The sequence below is a fragment of the Notamacropus eugenii genome, chromosome 3 (genome assembly GCF_028372415.1).
Source record: "Notamacropus eugenii isolate mMacEug1 chromosome 3, mMacEug1.pri_v2, whole genome shotgun sequence".
Lineage (NCBI taxonomy): Eukaryota > Metazoa > Chordata > Mammalia > Diprotodontia > Macropodidae > Notamacropus > Notamacropus eugenii.
Genome location: NC_092874.1, coordinates 100,555,773 through 100,578,138, shown reverse-complemented (window position 1 = coordinate 100,578,138; position 22,366 = coordinate 100,555,773). Strand labels below are relative to the sequence as shown.

Genomic DNA, 22,366 nt, shown 5'->3' with positions numbered 1-22,366 from the left:
GCTGGAAAAAATAATATCAAAATTCATCTGGAAGAACAGGAGGTCTAGAATATCAAGGGGACTAATTAAGAGAAATACTAGGGAAACTGTCCTAGCACTACCAGATCTCAAATTGTATTATAAAGCAGCAATTATCGAAACCACTTGGTATTGGCTAAGAAACAAAAGGGTAGACAAGTGGAATATACTAGGTACTCAAGAAACAGTAGGCAATGAATATGGCAATCTACTCTTTGATAAACCCAAGGACCACGCTTCTGGGATAAGAACTCACTGTCTGACAAACATTTCTGGGAAAACTGGATAACAGTGTGGCAGAAACTAGGCACAGACCAATGCCTGTCACCATACACAAGAATAAAGCCCAAATGGGTTGATCATCTAGGTATAAAGATTGATACTATGGACAAATTGGTGGAGAAAGAAATAGTGTATTTATCAGATTTATGGAAAAGGGAAGAATTTTTGAATAAAGAAGAGAGAGAAAGCATTATTGAATTCAGAGGGATGAAGAAAACTGGGAAAGAATGACTTGACCATGGTCAAAGGATATGGACAGGCAGTTTTCAGAGGAAGAAATAAAAGATATCTTCAGTCATATAAAAAATGCTCTAAATCACTATTGATTAGAGAGATACAAATCAAAACAACTCTGAGGTGCCACATCACACCTATCTGATTGGCAAACATGAAAGAACAGGACGATGATAAACGTTGGAGAGAATGTGGGAGAGTTGGAACACTAACTCATTGTTAGTGGAGCTGTGAGCTGATCCAATCATTCCGGAGGGCAGTTTGGAACTATGCCCAAAGGGCTACAAAAATATGCATACCCGTTGACCCATGAATATAGCTTCTAGGAATGTATCCCCAAGAGATCATAAAAATGGGAAAGGGTCCCACATGTACAAAAATATTTATAGCAGCCCTCTTTGTGGTGGCCAAAAATTAGAAATCAAGGGAATGCCCATCAATTGCAGAATGCCTGAATAAATTATGGCATATGTGTTCAATTAAATACTATTGTGCTATAAGAAATGATGAAGAGGAAGACTTCAGAGAGGCCTGGAAAAACTTATATGATCTGATGCTGAGCAAAAGGAGCAGAACCAGGAGAACTTTTTGCACAGCAACAACCACAGTGTGCAAGAGTTTTTCTGGTAGACTTGGAACTTCATTGCAATGCAAGTACTTAAAGAAAAAAATTTCCAGTGGTCTTTTAGGGCAAACTGCGTTTCACATCTAGAGAAAGCACTTTGGAATTGAATTGCAGAATGTAGCAGATTATTTTCTTTTGTATTACGTTTTGGTTTGTTATATGATTTCTCCCATTCATTTCAATTCTTCTAACAGCACGACTATGGTGAAAATGTATTTAATAGGAATGTATGTGTAGAACCTATATAAAACTGCATGCCATCTCAGGGAGGGAGGGAGAAGGTAGGTGGGAAGGAGGGAAAAAAACCTAAGTTATATGGTAGTGATTGTAGAATACTGAAAATAAATAAAATTAGTTTAAAAAAAAGAGGTCTGAAAACTGCAGCAGCTGCCAATGATTCAGTGCCCTGAGACCTGCTCCAGTACCATCTTTGTCAGTAAAGTGTGGGCTGCACTTTGCTCTGAATTTGATGCAATAGATCCCTTCTGTCAGGCTTCCAGATTGTCTGGGACTGACATTCTGTTTCGCTCTGTAATTTTGTGGCTTCTACTACTTTATAAATTGTTTAGAGCTATTTTTACAGGCATTTTGAGGGGTTTGTGGGGGAGAACTCAACAGGCCCCTGCTTCTACTCCACCATCTTGGCTCTGTCCCCAACTTTCTACATTATAAAAAGCAAGTTTACCCTTCCTTAGAGGTATTCAAGAAGAGTGTAGATTTACTTACTGTACATATTGTAGGAAGAAATTCTTGAATTGTAGCATATTAAACTTGATGATTGTTACTGTCTTCTACAATTCTAAGGCTCCATTTTCATTAGAAATGCATCATTTAACAACAAACATCCATTAAATCATGACATGAGAAAAGTGAGTACAATAAAAACAAGCTCACAGTTACACAGTTTCAGGAGACTGAAACACAATGGGGATAACAAAGGATAAGGCAAACAAGCCTTATGCCACTGGGCAAACCAGGTTCTCAGAATTCCATGGAGATTTTTAGTAGAAGCTGTAAAAGTTATTTCAAGTATTTATCTGGATGTTAACAGAATATTATGGCAATAATGAAGGGAAAAAAGAGCAAAAAACAAGAAAAACCAAAACCAAAACCTGGACCTAAGAGAATTGAGAGGAATTAAAGTTGAAAGTGAGTTCTATAAGGGAGAAAATGGGTCATATAGATTTTGGGTTTTGTTGGGGTTTTTTCATTTGTCATATGAAGGGATAATTACAGGTAGACATTAGTGCAGTCCATAAGTACTTCAGGAGAGGAGATAAGATTAATCTGAAAGGGAAAAATCAAGGAGCAGTCAAGGTCAGTTAGAGAAGGAATTAAGGGAAAGGTAATTCCAAGTAAAAAGAATGGATAGGATTGGAAGTTTTTTTGTTTTTTTGTTTTTGTTTTTGGTTACTCATTAGGCTAATGTGTGTTCCCCCCCCCAAAAAATTAAAATTCTGTCTCCATCTCTTTTTCTCTTCTGTATATCTATATCCACATATTTATATCTATGTCTATCTGTTAGCCATACATGTGTGTATATGAATGCCATACTTGCATGATATTGTGTCCCTACTTTATAACAAGTTTAATCAAGATATCATATTAAAATAAAACCCTGATAGCAATTATAATCTCTTATAAACTTTGTTTTAAAATATCTTTACAAGCATTATGTTGAATACCTTAATGAATGTTTTTTTCTTGCATGAATAACTGTCATAACAGTATTCAACTATGTTACCTTTTAGCACTGACACAATCACAGTATCTTTTTATAATCAGAAGGGCAAGTAATTGTTGTTATTTTCTTATTGTATTGTTCCTGGATTTAATAAAAACAGCTTTATTCATGTGTCGTCATTAGAGTATATTAAGAAGAGTTCAACATCATTGAGTTCCAGAAAAGACCTTGCATGAGATATTGGTATCATATTAATTCATGGTCCTATGAATTTTTGAAGAATCAGTTAATTATACTCCTTGACAATTCATATACATTGGGAAATACAAGTAACCATTCTTAAAAATTTGGAATACTTTCTTTTCTTAGCTTCATTAATATTATTTTTGATATTGTTTATCTGTGACAAAGACCTGGATAAGAAGAGAGGGAAGTTTTAGAACTGTACCTATAATTTTCTCACACTTAATTTGAATTTGTAATTTTAAATTTGAAGCTCCACTACAAAATAATTTTTTATATTATTATACACTTTTACCATATAAATGATTATAGCAAAGAATTCATGGTAATTTGGTCAACCTTCACTCAATTATTACTTGACATATACTAATAAACTCTAATTAAGAAATTAGGGAAGACATTTGCTCATAAGGAAGGAAGCCCATTACACTGAATAATTATATCATAAAGAAGTTAAAGTAGCAGTATAATCCAACAGGAAGAATATTATTTCAGTTCCCAAAAGCATATATAAAGGGCATTTTATAATGTATGTTGTGAATATAATATTGTCAAAGCCAATTTAAAAAATTAAGAATGATATCCTCAATTTAAAAGACTTGATGTTCAAAGATCCCATTGTTTCTCTCTCTCTCTCTCTCTCTCTCTCTCTCTCTCTCTCTCTCTCTCTCTCTCTCTCTCTCTCTCTCTCTCTCTCTCTCTTTCTCTCTCCATATATATGTCTCCCTACAGGAGCTGGAGGATGGTCTCCATCTGACAGTGATCATTACCAATGGCTACAGGTTGATTTTGGCAATAGGAAGCAGATCAGTGCCATTGCAACCCAAGGTAGATATAGCAGCTCTGACTGGGTGACCCAGTATCGAATGCTCTACAGTGATACAGGAAGAAACTGGAAACCATACCATCAAGATGGGAATATCTGGGTGAGTCATTGCTATAAAGACAAGATTTTATATTGATGAACTAGGATACTATACTTGAAAGATTATTAATGGCACTCTGAAAGCATGATCAATTCATTAAAAAATAGTCTCTGAGATGAAATCCTTCAGGAGTTGCTGTATTTTTATTCTGAATATGTAGTCATTATTTAATGTATGTCTGTTGAGTAATGGGTTACTAAGGTGATATCCTCAGGCTGTGTGTAGAAACTAGTCTAGTTATTTGGAGAATAAAGAATCATTATTCAGCTATTGTAGACAATATAGTATTTTTGAGTGTAATATAAGAAAAAAATAAGTTCTAGCTTAGACTCAGCTCCTTTATCAACTAGTGACTCATCTTGATATTTTGTTAGAGGTTTTTATCTCTGATGTGATATTTACCAGGTCTGTGACTTGGAACTTGATATCTTATTGGAAACTTTTTTACTGTAATGTGATATGCATAGCATTTTCATATAGTACACCAGTAGAATATACTGAAGTGCACAACAAGAAGTACTGGGCTTTAGATTGGGCTTCTCCAATTAATCAACAAGTTGTGAGACTTATATCTTTGTATATTATTAGAAAATATGAACTCTAAAGTGATAAACATTTGATTGCATGATCATGAAGCTTATCTGGCCAAGACACTTGATAAATGTTCTATCACAAAGCATCCTCAAGTCATAATCATTTCTGGAAACAAGAGCAATAATTCTTTCCTGTTTTTGCACAGTGGTCATCCTACTCAAACTATATGATGCAGGAAGTCTCAGACATATCCATTTATAATTTTAGACAGTTAAGGTAAAACAAAACAAAACACCTGCATATATGAGGGTTTTCATAAATTGCTAGTAGAGAAGCTTAGACAGGCAGAACAGAAAATACTTAGATAAAAAATTCAAATGGGACAATAATTATAAATTTCTAACTTGCTATGAACAACTCTCCCCCCCACACACACACATTTACACACACACACATTGATACACACATACATATATTCATGCATGTATATGCTTGTATACACTCTTTTCCTGGGAAAACTCCAAACTTCCAAAGCTTCAACTACAAATTCTAGTCAATTAATTCCTCAAACTATATCTCTAATCCTGGTCTCTCTTCTGAGATTTAGACTTAACATCATCTGTTTTCAGGACATTTTCATCTTTGTACTGAATGGACTAGAGGACTTAACATTAGGAAGAACTGGATTCAAATTCTGCCTCTTACATTCACTAGATTTTGGTTGGCAAACAAGTCTCATATATAAAATAGAGATAATACCTGTACTATGTAAACCATGGGAGTATTGTGAGAGTCGGATAAGATAAATAAAGTGCATTACAAAACTTAAAGCTGTAATCAGCTACTTATTATTAGTAATATTAGTTTTATATCAACATGCTAGTGTAAACTCAACATGGCTAAAACTGACATTATATTTTTCGTCAAAATTTTTTCCTCCTTCTGTTTCACCATTTGTGTGTGAAACCAACATGCTCTCTTACTCTCTTTTTTGTTTCCTTTCTTCTTTGCCTCTTAAGCTAAACTTTTATCCATTTCTGACAATTCCACCTCTCTAGCATTTTCTCTGTCTTCTACCCTCCAATACCACCAGGCCTTTATCAACTGAACAGACTGTTAATGTAGCCTGGAAATGATTGTCCTGTTTCATTCTTTCTATTTACATATTTTTCATTTATGCCATCACAAATATATTTTTGGGGGGTGTCTTTTCTCCTTTTTGATAAAAAATGATCTTCAGTAGGTCTCTAGTTCTTTCCAAGCACAACTTAACCTTCTTTGCTTTGCATTCAAGGATCATCATAATCTTTTTCTGCCCATCAGCCTCTTTCTTCAGAATACAACTCAAGCTCCATCTTCCAAATTAAGTCTTTCATTATTCGATCACCTGTTAGTACCATCTGTCTCAAATTATCTTATGTCTAACCTAAACTTAATAAATGCCAGTTAGTTGCTTATATTTATTTTGCATTTACTTTGTGTACATTCTTTATGCTCTTATATTTATACATGTATTCTTCTCCAAGGGAATGTAAACTCCTTTAGAGTAGAAATTGTTTCATTTTTTAAAATTGGGATCCACAGTGCATAGCAAAGTTCCTGACATATCTTAGATTATAAGCAAATTGATACGGTTATTATTTTCCTAAAGAATATTTTTCAAAGTTCCACTTTCTGAAGTCAAGCTAGATTACTCTTTGTTCCTCCAAGTACCCTGTTCTTTCTTATGTATCTGTCTTGGTTTATCTCATTCTTGATGCCTGGCATATATCTTTCCTCACTTCTCTTAATGAAATCCTACCCATTCTACCTAAAAAATAATTAAGTAGTCTTCTTTCAAGTAATATAGCTTTTATGAAACATTTAAGTAGAAATGAATCTCTAACATAGCAATTATGTTGCCTGAAAATACATATGAAGTTTGAAATTAAAGGAAACAACTCATAATGAAAATGTTTTAATCTTTGCTGTTCCAAAAATAATTTAGTGCATCCAAAATTCCTGAATGTGGTAAGTTCATTGATCCCTAAAATCTCATGTATTATTTACTGCTAAATTCTTAATATGTGCTAATTTTAAAAGCACTTCATAAAAAAATAAAACTAGGAATGAAATAATTGTCCCTTGAAGAGAAAGTATACAACTAAGTAGGAAAAAATTGTTTTCCTATTCAAATAGAATGGATTAATGGTATAGTGTTTTAAAGTTGATTGACTTAGGAATCAATGGAATCAAAGATCTTAGGATCCTAGATCCAAATACTGATTCTTACTCTTCTGACTTATATGACCTTGGGCAAGTTGTAAATGAAAGATTTATTTTAATCAACATTAAAATTAGGAATTTGACTTAAATGTAACATTTATAATACTTCAATAAGGGGAAATTACTACCTGGCTATAGTGGGATATATTTTTGATGGTAAAAAAATTGATAGAGAGATTCCTACAAATTTTAATTTTTAATTACATTAATTTTTATTTTTTTTGTACCTGTCATGATTTTGCAAAATATATGAGATTAGAAAAAAATAAGGTTACATAATATTATTTTTATTTATGGAATTATAGTGCATTACCATGTGGGAATTTTCTGATTGCATACTCCAAGTTTAGGTCCAGAAAGGTATTTCTTAAGATGCCATTGAAATGATATGTCTTGGCCTATGTCTTAAAGTTGTCTGACTTGTCTTTCTCTTTGAGTAGTGTGTTTCCAGGAGAATAAATCCATTATTCACTGATTAATCCATCAATAAAACATTAAATGTTCCCTTTGTTCAAGATAATATGCTTGGTGCTATTCATATAAATATAAATGAATATAGTTGCATAATATAAGACAAAGAGCTCACCTTCTGAATGATAAATTTGTTATTTTAAAAGGTATCAACTTCACAACTTGTACAAAATGAGCTGTAAGTGACATCCAAATTAAACTCTCAAAAGTGGTACAGATATTTCACACTCAAAGCTTTGCATAGCTGAAAGTACTTTAGTGTTTTAAACTCCCTTTACTTATATGATGGTAGTGAGAATAATAGAAACCTCCTTTATCAGAACTGCCTTGTTCATCTTCTCTAGATATTCTTCTCAGTTGCAGAAATAAAATAAATTAAATTGGCCTAACAGCCCAAAGAGATAATTTAAGTTATAGTTCCAGTATCCTAAATAGAATATTTCTGAGTAAATTGATTCTTTAACAGTAAACTCAAGTGCCTTATTGTGACATTCAGAAAAAGGATATATTCTATGTAAGCATTCCATTAGTGAGAATCCATTAAGCACTATATTTCAGGAGAGTTATGATAGGATTTTTCTTAGCTGCTGCTTTTACCTTTATTGAGGGAATTCAATTGCATTTTGAACATTGATATTTGGAATGAAAATATGAGATTAGAGGATTAATATGAGATATTATTCCTGTACTGTAACTTTATAGTGCACTGACAGAAAAGAATACAATTACCTCTGATAGAATTGTTGTTTCTCAAGAATTTCAACTAAACTGCGAGTAAAAAAACCAAACAAACAAACAAACAAAAACAAAGGAACAAACCGCCAACATTACAACTGAATTGTACTACTTTGACCATTTGGGGTTAAACTCTCCTTAATTGTACCAAATAATAAACTGGAGAAAAATAGTTTATTCAGTGAGGAGGAAGAGGAAGACAATGGTGATGATGTTGATGATGATAACAACGACATATTTAGATATAAATTGAGATTCATGGGGACATATAGAAGCTTAGCTCCTGAAATATTAGGTTAATAAAATTGACATCTTGCATAAAGTTCTGTCAATATTCAAGAAATTTGGATTTCAATTTATTGGCAAACTGTCTACGTGTTGGCAAATTAGTTTGTGAACACTTTGACTTTTAAAATATTGAGATAATGACTGGAATAGCAACTACTTTCAGGCATTTCTTCTCTCTAGCACCCAGAACTTTAAAAGAAAATATCATAGAATGCTTTCTGTCCATAGAAGGATTGGAGTTTAGTAGTTATCTTAAAGTAAATCAAGTACAAGGAATACCTCTTTTCAGTGCAAATCATTTGTTTACTTTTTTGTTTGTTTTAAGTGTTTCTTCCCACTTCCAATTTACAACTACCTGATTAATTCTCAGTTTATTATTTGTATTTTAAAGTTTCTATAAATAATTTTAGGCACACAAGTATGAGATATATCAAATCAAGGAATAAATAGTGACCAAATCTCAGGTGTAGTTTTGGAGAGTTTGTTTCCTAAGGTATACAATGAATTCAGGTCAATAGTGCTGTGCAGTACAGGTGTGGTTGGTTAAGTGTATCAGAGCTGTTTAGGACCTAGCAAAGTTACAAATACCATAGCAGTGCTTAAACCAAAAATATTTGTTGAGAATAAGAGAGACAACATACTAAATAAGCCAGATTGCCTAATCTTTTCAATTATTTCCATTCGACTCACTAAATAATCTAGGTCATTAAAAACCTTTGTCAGTGAGAAACTCTTCATATCTAGGCCTAGATTTCACATTTTACTAAGACCATTTGTCCTAAATAATACAGATTGTTTTAGTTTTATGAAATAAAATTACAGACCCATTTTTGATGTTCCCTTTTAAATTTTTCATCTGGCATAGCTTCTCCCACTCCAGTATAGAATATAACACACTTATTCTTCCTGACTTAAATTTTTCACCTACTATTTTGTGCAAATAGTCACTGCCCTTTGAAAGATTTTGACTAAAGGTGAGAGATAAGTAGATTCAAAACAAATATTACTGATCTCATTAATAATAAAGTCAAATCATCATATGCGCATTCAACATTTTTCATCATGGGCTTCAGATGTGTATCCTATGATAGCCTCATAGGAAATGGGGAGGAGGAGGTCATTGCTAAATCATGTAGAGGAAAAGCTGTTTTCAAGGTGAATTCCAAATAAGCTTCCTATTTCTGTGAAATAGATTTTCTGTTTCTGCCCCTCTTGGGCTGTGTGATATTTTTAAAGTCTCATGAATTTTAATAAGTTGAGTGGACATCTCCTTTCCTGTATACTCTGATACCTAGACTAGTAAATTTTGATCACCATTCCTAAATGCACATCTGTATTTAGAGATTCTCATTTTAAGAGGTCATAAGTTTTCTCTACATGTCAGTCTGTTGAGTTTCTCAATATTCTATATACACACAGCCATTCAAACACAGTATGATTATGTGTTTAATATTTTCTCCTTTCCCCAAAAAATGGTTGATAAAAGAGGATGCTATTAATCATTTTGACTATTATGTATCCATACAGTGTTGGGGTAAAGCAAAATATAACCTTGAGTGATTGAATTTTTTCCAGGCAGTGAAATAGTGCTGCACTATTCTTTATATCCTTGAGTGCCTTTTCTTCTTTGGGAGCACATAAGGGTCTAGTTGTTTTAATTTGTAAGATTGTGTGTTAACTTGAAGAGATCCTTGAATTTATATGTTGTCTTGTCAGCATAATTATGATGTTTCATTCAATTTTCTTTTTCATCAGTCTCAGACAATGAGGTTGCTCTTTATTTTGACTGGTTAAGCAATTGTAACTCTGGATTAGATGAGTCTAAATGGCTAAAGCTGAATCCAACTATAGAAGTTAAATTAGTAGATGAGGTGAGAGAGCAGTTTTTTAAATAAATATATTCCTGCTTTTAAAAATATTTCTTCATTTAAGATTGAGACATATAGGTGGTGTAGTAGATAGGATTCTCTATTTGGAGTCAAGATGATCTGAGGTTGAATTCTACCTTAAAGAATTAGTAGCTTTATTACCCTAGGCAATTCATCTGATTTGCCTGGGCTTCAGTCTCCTCATCTGTAAAATGAAAACTTTTGAGTTAATAATCTCAAAGTTCCCTTATGGCTCTGAATATATTATCATCTGATCTATGTAAATTGATGTGTATGTTTTGAAAAGATCTCCAAAATGATCACTTACTCATGAATTTTAACATAGCAATATACCTTTGGATAGCTTTGTACATATAAGATTAATATTGTAGCTAATAAACTATCTTTTCAAATGTTAATACAAAGCTTAAAGAAGCTAACTTTGGTGACTGCCAAATGTATTTCTATACTTTGGTCTGTCATTGGAAATGCAAAACATCCAAAAATTTCATCTTCTTTGGAATATTAACCATATATAGATTATTGTACATATGTTTCTTGGTCTGTAATATCCATGCCTTTACTTCCAAGTGCCATTTAGTGTAAGATTGGGGGGAGGGGGTGTTACAGCAAAGGTGGTAGAAAGTAGTTAGGAAATTGCCTGAGCTCTCCCCAGTATCCCTCAGAAACAACATAGGATCAAGTTTCTAAAATAATCCTGGAGCAACAGAATCCACAAAACGGCAGAGTAGAAAGATTTTCCAGCTCAGGATAACTTAGAAGGATGTCAGGAGAGGTCTGTTTCACTTGGATAAAAGGGAAACACAGCCCAGTGCAGTAGGTGTCTAGACAAGTCAGAAGGAGATGCTTATCCACAGATCAGCAGCCCAGGGACCATGGTTCTGGCAAGGTGTAAGGTCTCCAGCTTAAGTACAGTTGGCAAATGGCCAACCTCAGGAACTAGGGCACAATAACTGCAACTAGGCCAGGCCACCCTAGCATAGCAGGCAAACCACCTGCCCCAGAGACCCTGGTAGAGAAAATCAGTGACCAGGTACCTGACTCCCAATGAAAGAAGTTGGAATAGTGTCCACTGTACCCTACAGGCAGAGCTCAACTTCTTTTTTTTTTTAAGAGAAATATAACAAAAAAACAAAAAAGAGCCTTTGCCACAGAATGCTGTTTTGGAGACAGGGAAGATCAAAACATAAATTCAGAAGAGGACAACAATGCCAAAATGCCTACATGTGTAACCTCAAAGGCATATATGAATTGGCCTCAAGCCCCAAAAGTTCTTTTAGAAGAGCTCAAAAAGGATTTCAAAAATCAAGTCATAGAGGTAGAAGAAAGAAAAATACAGAAAAAGAAATGAGAGTCATGCAAGATAATTACAAAAAAGAGCCAACAGCTTAGAAAAGGAAGGACAAAAATTAACTGAAGGAAACTACTCCTTAAAAAATAGATCTGGCAAACTAGAAAATAAAAGAAAAAATTCACTTAAGTAAAATAACTCCATTAAAATTAGAATTGGCCAAATGGAAAAGGAGGTACAAAAGCTAACGGAAGAAAATAATTTCTTAAATATTGTAATTGGGCAAGTGGAACCTTATGACTTTATGATACATCAAAAATCAATCAAACAAAATCAAAGGAATGAAAAAAATAGTAGAAAATGTAAAATACCTCAGTGGAATAAAAGATAACTGACCTGGAAAATAATTGAACTACCCAAAAGCCATGATCCAAAAAAAAAAAAAAAAGCCTGTTCAACTTTTTTTCAAGAAATTGTCAAGGAAACTGCCATAATATCCAGAACCAAAAGGCCAAAGAATCATTGAAAATATCCACTGATCACCTCCTGAAAGAGACCCTAAAATGGAAAATCTAAGGAATTTTGCAGCCAATTCCCAGAACTATCAAATCAAGAAGAAAATATCAAGATAGCCATAAAGAAACAATTCAAATATCAAGGAGTCACAATCAGGATTACACAAAACTTAGCAACTTCTACATTAAAGTTTTGGAGGATTTGTGATATGGTATTCTGGAAGGCAAAAGAGATTGGATTGCCACCAAGAATCAGCTACCAAACAAAATTGAGTATATTCTTTTAGGGGGAAAGATTGACATTCATCGAAATGGGGGACTTTCGAATTTTCCTTATGAAAAGACCAGAGCTGAACAACAAATGTGATCTTCAAATACAAGGCTCAAGAAAAGCATAAAAAGGTAAACAGGAAAGAAAAAAAATAAAAACATAGTAACAAATAAGGTTAAACTGTTTCCATCCCTGCATGGCAAGATGATACTTACAACTCTTCGATAATGCATCCCTATTAGGACAGTCAGAAGGAGTATACTGAGACAGTGGTTATGGATATAAATTGACTTTGATAGGATGATAAAAAGATCAAGTGGTGATAAAAAAGGATTTTACTGGGAGAAGAGAAAAAGAAGAAGTGGAATGAGTTAAATTATATCACATGAAGAGGCATGAAAGACCTATTACAGTAGAGGGAAAGAAGGAAAGGGGAGTACATTGTTTGATTCTACTCTCATTGGATTTGGCTCAAAGAGAGAATAAGATACACATTCAATTGTGTAGAGAAATCTATCTTACCCTATAAGGAAGTAGGAGGGGAAAGGGGAAAGAAAAGAGAGGGGGAATAGTAGAAGAGAGGGTAGACTGGGGAAAGTGGTGGTTAGAAGCAAAACACTGGTGAGGAGGGACAAGCTAGAAGGAGAGAGAAAAGTTTAAAAATTGAGAAAACAGTATGGAGTATAATACATAGTTAGTAATCATAACTGTGAATATGATTAAGATGAACTCTCCCATAAAATGAAAACAAATAGCCTAGTGGATTAGAAAACAGAATCCTACATTATGCCATTTACAACAAACACATACAAAACACAGAGACACACAGACTAAAAGTAAAAGATGGGAGCAGCATGTAGTATGCTGCAGCTAAAGTAAACAACAACAAAACAGACATAGCAATTCTGATCTCAGATAAAACAAAAGAAAAATATAGATGTAATAAAAAGAGACAAGAAAGGAAACTACATCTTACTGAAAGGTACCATACCACAGGCAATGAAGTAATACCAATATAGTACATATATTCACCAAGTGGTATAGTATCCAAATACTAAGAGGAGAAGTTAAGTGAGTTATGGGAAGAAATAAATATCAAAACTATACTATTGGGGGACCTCAATTTTCTCATCTCAGAACCAGATAAATCTAAACACAAAATAAAGAAGAAAGATGTTAAGGAGATAAATAGCATTTTAGGAAAACAAGATATGATAGAGCTCTGGAGAAAGTTGAAGAGGGATAGAAAGAAACATAGCTTTTTCTCAGTAGTAAATCCCATCTACACAAAATCTTCCATTAGAACATAAACCCTTTTAATCAAATGAAGGACTGCAGAAATATATAATGCATCATATTCAGATCCTGATGTACCAAAATTACATGCAATAAAAGACCATGGAAAGACTAAATTAATTAGAAATAAATAATCTCATACTAAAGGATGAATAGGTCAAACAGATCATAGAAACAACCAATAATTTCATGAAATACAATGACGTTAATAAGGCAACATAACAAAAATTTATTAGATGACACCAAAACAGTACTTAGGTGAAATTTTATATTTCGATATGCTTATGTGATTAAAAGATAGGAAAAAGAGATCAATAAAATGGGCATGCAATTAAAAAAATTTTAAAAAGAACAAATTAAACATCTCAAATTAATACCAAACTATAAATTCTGAAAATTAAAGTAGAAATTAATAAAATTGAAAAAAAATATTTAATTAATAGTAAAATTCAAGTGCTGTTTTTATTTAAAAAAATAAAATAGATAAACTTTTATTTAATTGGATTAAAAAAGTAAGCAAGACAACTGAATTACCAGTATCAAAAATGGAAAGGGTGAACTCACCACCAAAGAAGAGGAAATTAAAGCAAAAATTATGAGATATTTTGCCAAATTATATTCCAAAAAACTTGATATTCTAAGCAAAATGGAGGCATGTTTAGAAAAAAATATAAATTACTCAGATTAATAAGAAATAATATATTAAATAACTCAGTTTTAGAGAAAAGAAATTGAATGAGCCATCAAAGAATTCCCTAAGAAAAATCTTTAAGACTAAATGGATTTAGAAGTGAATTATACCAAACAATAAAAAACAATTAATTGCAATACTATATAATCTATTTGGAAAAATAGGTCAGAAATGTGTTCTGCCAAAATGTCTTCATAACACAAATATGATGTTGATATCAAAACCAGGAAAAGCCAAAATAGAGAAGGAAAATTGTGGATCAATTACTCTAATGATGATTAATTCCAAAATTTTAAATAATATAATAGCAAAACATCACAGCAATTTATTAAGAACATAACATGCTACAATGAGGTGGGATTTATACTAGTAATGAAGGGTTATTTCACTATTAGAAAAACTATTCACATAATTGACCATATCAATAACAAAACCAAAAGAAATATTATAATTATTTCAATATACGCAGAAAAGGCTTTTGACAAAACACAGGTCCTATTCCTATTAAAAACACTAGAGAATATAGGAAAAAATGGAGGTTTCCATAAAATGATAGGTAGGATCAGTTTAAAACCACCAGCAATATAATGGGGATGAGCTAGAAGCATTTCCAGTAAGATCAGGGGTGAAAAAAAGGATACTCTTTATCACCACTATTCTTCAGTACTGTACTAGAAATGTTAGCTTTAGCAGCAAAAGAAGACAACAGAAATTGAAGTAATTATACTAAGCAATGAGGAAACAAAACAATCTCTCTTTGCAGGATATAAAATAAAACCATATGAATCACCAATTTTTCTATATATTACCAACAAAGCTCAGTAAGAAGATATAATTTCCATTTAAAATAACTGTATATGGTATAAAATATTTAGAAGTTTATCTGCTTAGAGAAACCCAGGAATTATAGAAACACAATTAAAAAACATTTTTCAGACAAATAAAGTCAGATTTAATCATTTGAAAAAAAATTAAATGCCTATGGGTAATCTGAGCTAATATAATAAAAATGAAATTCCTTTCTTTTACTTAATTTTAATTTTCAGGATTTGCTTTTATATGATTTTGATTTCTAAATTCCCTCCACTCCTTCCATGCCTCCGTCCTAACACAGCATGCAGTCTGATATATGTTACACATGTATGATCATATTAAATATATTCCTACATTACTCATGTTGTGAAAGAAGAATCAAAACAAAAGGGAAAAACCACAAGAAAGAAAACAAAACAAAACAAAGAAAAAAATTGTTTCCTTCAGTCTGCATTCAGACTTCACAGTTCTTTCTCTGGATGTGGATAGCATTTTCCATCATCAGTCTTTTAGTGTTATCTTAGATCCTTTCATTGCTGAGAAAGGCTAAGTGTAAAATGCCAGTCATTGCACAGTTGTTATTACCGCATACTGCATATTCCTGGGTCTACTCAGTTCACTCAGCATCATTTCATGCAAGCCTTTCCAGGTTTTTTTTTTTTTTTTTTTTTTTATGTCCACTTGCTCCCTGTTTCTTATGGTAGTATTATGGTAGTATTCCATTATATTTATATACCACTACTTGTTCATACATTCACCAATTGATGGGCATCACATCAAATTTCAATTCTTTGCCATCACACACACACACACACACACACACACACACAAACAAACAAAACACAACTGCTATAAACATTTTTAAACATGTAGGTCCTTCCCCATTTTTATGATCTCTTTGAGATACAGACCTAGTACTAGTATTACTGGATCAAAAAATATACCCAGTTTGATAGTCCTTTGTGGATAGTTTCAAATTGGTCTCCAGCATGGTTGGATCACTTCACAACTCCACCAACAATTCATTAGTGTTCCAATTTTCCCATACCATCTTCAATATTTATCAATTTCCTGTTTTGTCATTTTAGCCAATCTGATAGGTAAGAGGTGATACCTCAGAGTTGTTTTAATTTTCATTTCTCTACTCAGTCGTGATTTAGAGCATTTTTTATGTGACTATAGTTAGCTTTAATTTATCCCTTTGAAAACTGCCTTTTCATATCCTTTGACCATTATGACTCAGTTCTCTATGTATTTTTAGAAATGAGTCCTTTATCTGAGACACTGGCCTTAAAAAGTGTTTCTTAGCTTCCTGTTTCTCTTCTAAACTTGGTTGAATTGGCTTTGTTTGTGCGGGAAAAAAAAATTAATGTGATGAAAATTATCCATTTTGTATTTCATAATGTAGTCTATCTCTTATTTAACTGCAAATTCTTTCCTTCTCCATAGATCTGAAAGGTAATCTATTCCTTGCTCTCCTGATTTGCTTATGGTTTTAACATTTATGTCTAAATCATGTACCCATTTTGACCTTATCTTGGTAAATGGTATAACATGTTGGTCTTTGCATTGTTTCCTACTTTCCTAGTCTTTTTTTTTTTTTTTTTGGCAAGTAGTGAGTTCTTATATAGAAGTTGGAACCTTTGGGTTTAACAAAAATTGCTATAGTCATTGACTACTGTGTCTTGAGTACTTAACCTATTCCAGTTATCTACCAATCTGTTTCTTAGCCAGTACCAAATAGTTTGCATGTTTGCTGCTTCATAATACAGTTTTACATGTGGTACAGCTAGGCCATATAACTTTGCATTTATTTTAAATAATTCCCTTGATATTCATTGCCTTTTTTTCTTCAAGAAGAATTTTGTTATAATTTTTTTCTTACATATTCTCTCTATTTTTTTGGTATTTTTATTGGTATGGCGCTGAATAAGCTAAATTAATTTAGGTAGCATTGTCATTTTTATTATTATTACATATGTTATATTATGTATATTATATTTTATTATTAGCTCAGCCTACCCATGAGCTGAGCTCATGATATTTTTCAAGTTATTTAGTTATCAAGAAAAATATCAATATTGATATTTTTCAACTTATTTATGTCTGACTTTGTGTGAAAAATATTTTGTAATTGTGTTCATATAGTTCTGGGTTTGTCTTGGTGGGTAGACTCCCACATATTGTCTTCAGTAGCTTTAAATGGAATTTCTCTATGTCTTGCTGCTAGACTTTATTAGTAACATATAGAAATATCACTGGTTTGTGTGGGTTTATTTTATATCCTACAAATTGCTAAAGTTGTTTATTATTTCAAGTAGCATTTTACTTATTTCTCTAATATTCTGTAGGTATACTATCATCTTCAAATAGTGATACTTTTGTTTTCTCATTGCCTATTCTATTTTTTTCAATTTCTTTTATTTCTTTTATGACTAAAGCTAACCTTTCTAGAACCATATTTAATAACAATGGTGATAATGGAAATCCTTGTTTCATCACCACTCTTACTGGACATGTATCTAGGTTTTCCACATTATATATAATGCTTGCTGATGGTTTTAAATAGATGCTATATATCATTTTAAGGAAAGCTCCATCGATTCATATGCTTTCTCACATTTTTAATAGGAGTGGATGTTGCATTTTGTCAAAAGTTTTTTCTATATTTATTGAGATAATCATATGGTATCTGTTAGTTTTGTTTTTGATATTACCCATTATGCTAATAATTTTTCTAATATTGAACCAGCCTTGCATTCTTGGTATAATGGTCATTCCTGGTCATAACGTATTATCCTTGTGATAAGTAGTTGTAATCTCTTGGCTAATATTTTATTTAAAATTCTTGCATCTACATTCATTAGAGAAATTGGTCTATAATTTTCTTTCTCTGTTTTGACTCTTTCTGGTTTAGGTATCTGTACCATCTTCATATCATTAAAAAAAATTGGTGGGACTCTGCCTGTTTTTCCAGATAGTTTTGATGGTTTGGAATTTATTCGTCTTTAAACATTTGATAGAATTCATCTGTAAATCCATCTACCCCCAGAAACTTTTTTCTTATTGAGTTCATTGATGGCTTGTTCAATTTCTTCTTCTGAAATGGGATTATTTAAGTATTTTATTTCCTCTTCTGTTAATGTTGGCAATTTTTATTTTTGTAAATACTCATCCGTTACACTAATATTTGTCTAATTTATCAGGATACGATTGGGTAAAATAGTTCTTAATTGTGGTCTTAATTTTCTGTTCATTGCTGGTGAATTTATCCTTTTTATTTTTTTTTATTGACAATTTGTTTTTTTCTTTAATCAAATTAACCAAAGGTTTATCTATTTTATTGTTTTTTTCATAAATACAGCTCTTGGTTTTATTTATTACTTCAATAGTTTTATTAATTTTACTTTTGTTAAACTCTCCTTTGATTTTCAGAATATTTAATTTGATATATAATAGGTGATTTTTAATTTGTTCTTTTTCTAGCTTTTTTAGTTTCATGCCTCCAAAATGAAGTCTTCCTAAATTAATTTACTTATTCAGTTCTATATGAATATATCTAATTATTTTATTGAGCTTGAAAATATAACAACAGAATTCATCTGAAAGAACAAAAGGTCAAGAATATCCAAGAAATTAATGAAAGGAAAGGAAAGGTGGCTTACCCATACCAGATCTAAAACTATGTCATACAACAGCAATCATCAAAACTTTTTGGTAAGGGCTAACAAATAGAGAAGGAGAAGATTGGAAAAGATTAGGTGTCTTAGGATAAACAAATATCCCAAGCATTATACTAAGATACTAAGATACTAAGATAAGGTTAAAAGTGGTATGTGATTTAAATATAAGGTATGATACAATAAGCACAACAGAAAAGCAAGGCATATTTTACCTGTTAGATCTATGGAGAAGGGAAGAATATATGACCAAACCAGAGAGAGAGAACATTATGAAATACAAAATGGATAATTTTGATTGCATCAAATTAAAATGTTTTTGCACAAACAATGCCAATTCAACTAAGATTAGTAAGGAAGCAGAAAGCTGGGAAAAATACTTCATATCCAGCATTTCTGATAAAGGTCTCATTTTTCAAATATATAGATAGCAGAGTCAAATTCATAAAAATGCAAGATATTCCCTAATTATTAAATGATCAAAGGAAAAGAACAAGAGGTTTTCAGATGAAGAAAACAAAGCTTATAAAATAAGCTTTATGAAATAAATTATAGTTATATGAAAAATGCTCTAAATCACTATCAATTAGAGAGATACAAATTAACAACAACTCTGAGGTGCCACCTCACGCCTATCATATTGGCTAATATGACAAAACAGAAAAATGGTAAATGTTGGAGAAGGTGTGGGGAAATTGGAATACTAACGCATGGTTGGTAGAGTTGTAAACTGATCCAACTATTCTGGAGAACAATTTGGAACTGTGCCCAAAGCCTGTGCATATATGCTTTGACCCAGAAATACCACTTGTAGTTCTGTATTCCAAACAGATCATAAAAAAAGGGAAAATGACCCACAGGTACAAAAGTATTTATAGCAGTTTTCATGGTGGCAAAGAATTCAAAATTTAGGGGATGTCCACCAATTGGATAATGGCTGAACAAGTTGTGGTATATTAGTGTAACAGGGAATGCTATTATCTATGAGAAATGATGAATAGGCAAACTTCAGAAAAACCTGGAAAGACTTACACAAATTGATTCTGAGTGAAGTTATCAGAACAAAGAGAAGATTTTACATAACAACAACAATGCTGTACAATGATCATCTATGATTGATTTAGCTCCTCTCAGCAATACAGTGATCTAAGATAATTCCAAAAGACTCAGGATGGAATATTCTATCCACTTCTAGAAAAAGAACTGTGGAGTCTCAATACAGATTGAAGCATTATATTTCCACTTTTGTTGCGGAATTTTGTGAGGGTTGGTTTTGGCTTTTCCTTTTGTTCTGTTTCTTCTTTAACAACATGACTAAAGTAAAACTATGTGTGCATTTTTGTATATGCATATACATATGTATATATACATTGCATATACATATACATAACATATCAAATTGCTTCCCATCTTTGGAGGGAAGGAGAAAAATTTGAAACATTTTGAAAACTGTTTTTATGTATAATTGGAAAAATAAAATACTATTTATTAAAAAATTGTATGATAATTTTGATTTAGGTTATCTGAATCATGGTTGCCTTAGAGGCTTCACTGGGTCCTGTAGCTTGTCATAAACACTGGAACAAGCCAGATGTTGTACTTGGCACATTGTCCATGTGGATTATAGGGAGGGGTGTGCTGGAGTCAGCTTGAAACAGCTATCAAGAGTTGTTTACTAAATTTTCAGAATGAATATTTATGTCACAGAAATCAACAAATACTAAAAATCCGTATGTGTGTGTGTATATTTATATACGTACATACATACATACACACACATATACATATTGGACAGTTCATTATCTGCCAGGATACTACTGATTTTAGGGACTAAAATCTTTTGTTGAAACAGGGGATCTAGGTTTCATGTCTGGTTTAATAATTTACATATTTATAGTGTTATAAGAATAAAGAATTTTAAGAAGTCATTTTTTGTATGATTTTATTTTTCTATCATTTCCTGGGCAAACTGAGAAACTTCTATAAGGCTCCTTATAAAGCCTGGGCACATCATTTATCCCAAGTGACCCAAGAAACTGAGACTATTAATTTACAAATGAGTTGCTGAGCTTCTTCACTAGAGGGAGCTCTCCACACAGATGAAATCATAGATGGAAAGCAAGAAATAACCAGTGTAAGTAATTCTGTATTAGTTATTAGACTGAGAGACTCTCCCCTTTCCCACACCCTATAAACAAAATAAGAACAACAAAAGGTAGTTATAGTCCTCTTAGAAAATTTTCTAGAATAGAGTAAGTGAATATAAGAGAAAAAAAAAAATGGATTCTTTTCAAATGCCTAACTAGGCTATTTTGACCCTGGATACATCAAGGCAGAAACAAAATTCTTCTTGACTTTGAGGAACTTATATTTTTCTGAGATTGGGGTGAGTATAACATATACACAGGTAAGTGCATATAGGGTAAATTGAAGAGAAAGAGAAGAGAGTTAACCTAGACAAAGTCATGAGGATAGAAGAATTCTGAATTCATGTTAATTTCATTAGAATATAGAATACATAAAGAAGTGTCTTATGAAATATAGTTGGAAAAGTAGAAAGGGTCTGACTCTTAGAGTGCTTATATGCTTTCTTGTGGACTTTATGTTTTGTCAAAGTATTTAATAAGAACCTAATATATGTTAAATTCTTCACAAATATTGGTTCAAAGGATAATGACAAGTCTCAATGTTTTTAAGCAACTGACTAATCACATTTATGCCTTACGAAGCCTTTTTTCTTTTGGTCTCTTTTAAAAATGGCTTGGAGAGTTGAGAGAGTGGAAATGCATAGGTCAATCAGAGCAATGTTAGACTATTTATAGCAGTCTATTTGAGCAATTCAAATGAGAATTGTGGAGGGATTGGTCACAAGAGGTATTGCGGAGTTAGAAATGATGAGACTTGGCTACTGATTGGATACAAGAAGTGAGGATAAGTGAAGAATCAAGATGAACCTCAAATTTTAAAACTGAATGCCGAGAGGATTCTGTTAAGACGGTGGAGTAGGTAAAAAAAATTCCAACCTCTCCAGATTTCACCCACACAGACAAGACAAAATAGCCTCTCAATGTATGTAGAGCAATAAAAGTAAACACGAATTGGGGTAGAACAGTGGTTCTCAGAAACCAGAGAAGATCCAAAGAAAAATCCCTGGGCAAAGGATTGATCCCAATGAGAGTAAACACCTCCAGGCTAGTTTCTCTAATACAACAAGCTACAAGCCCTGGAGGTAGCTTGGTTGCCCCCTACCTCAGTCCCAACCACAGGAATTTTCACCTGTTAGATGATGTGGGGAGTCAGGCATCTGGGGGTGGGGGAGAGATTGAGGGAAATTTTGTTGATATTTTTATATGAAAGTCATCTCTCTCAGTATAGCTGAATTCATGATATTAGATGAGATCATCAAAAATAAAAAATAAATAAAAAAGAAGAAAAAAGGTGATGATCCAGATGGGAAAACAGGGGAGAACTATGAGGAAAGCCTGAAGGGTCTACTTTCAGAGAAACTGTAGAAAGAGAGATTTTGTAGGAGAAAAGGATTATCAACAGTCAGTCAAAATTTTTTATTAAATGACTACTATATACAGGGTACTGTGCTAAATGCTGAAGACACAA

General features: G+C 32.4%; 1 protein-coding gene across 1 annotated transcript in view; it reads left to right on the top strand.

Moving 5' to 3' along the window:
- The window catches only part of CNTNAP2 (contactin associated protein 2), a 2,725,119-nt gene that overhangs the window by 830,369 nt on the left and 1,872,384 nt on the right, over positions 1-22,366 (top strand). Inside the window, exon 3 of the mRNA XM_072652434.1 lies at positions 3,819-4,012. Coding sequence (XP_072508535.1) covers positions 3,819-4,012 — 194 coding nt within the window. The remainder of the gene's footprint in view (positions 1-3,818; positions 4,013-22,366) is intronic.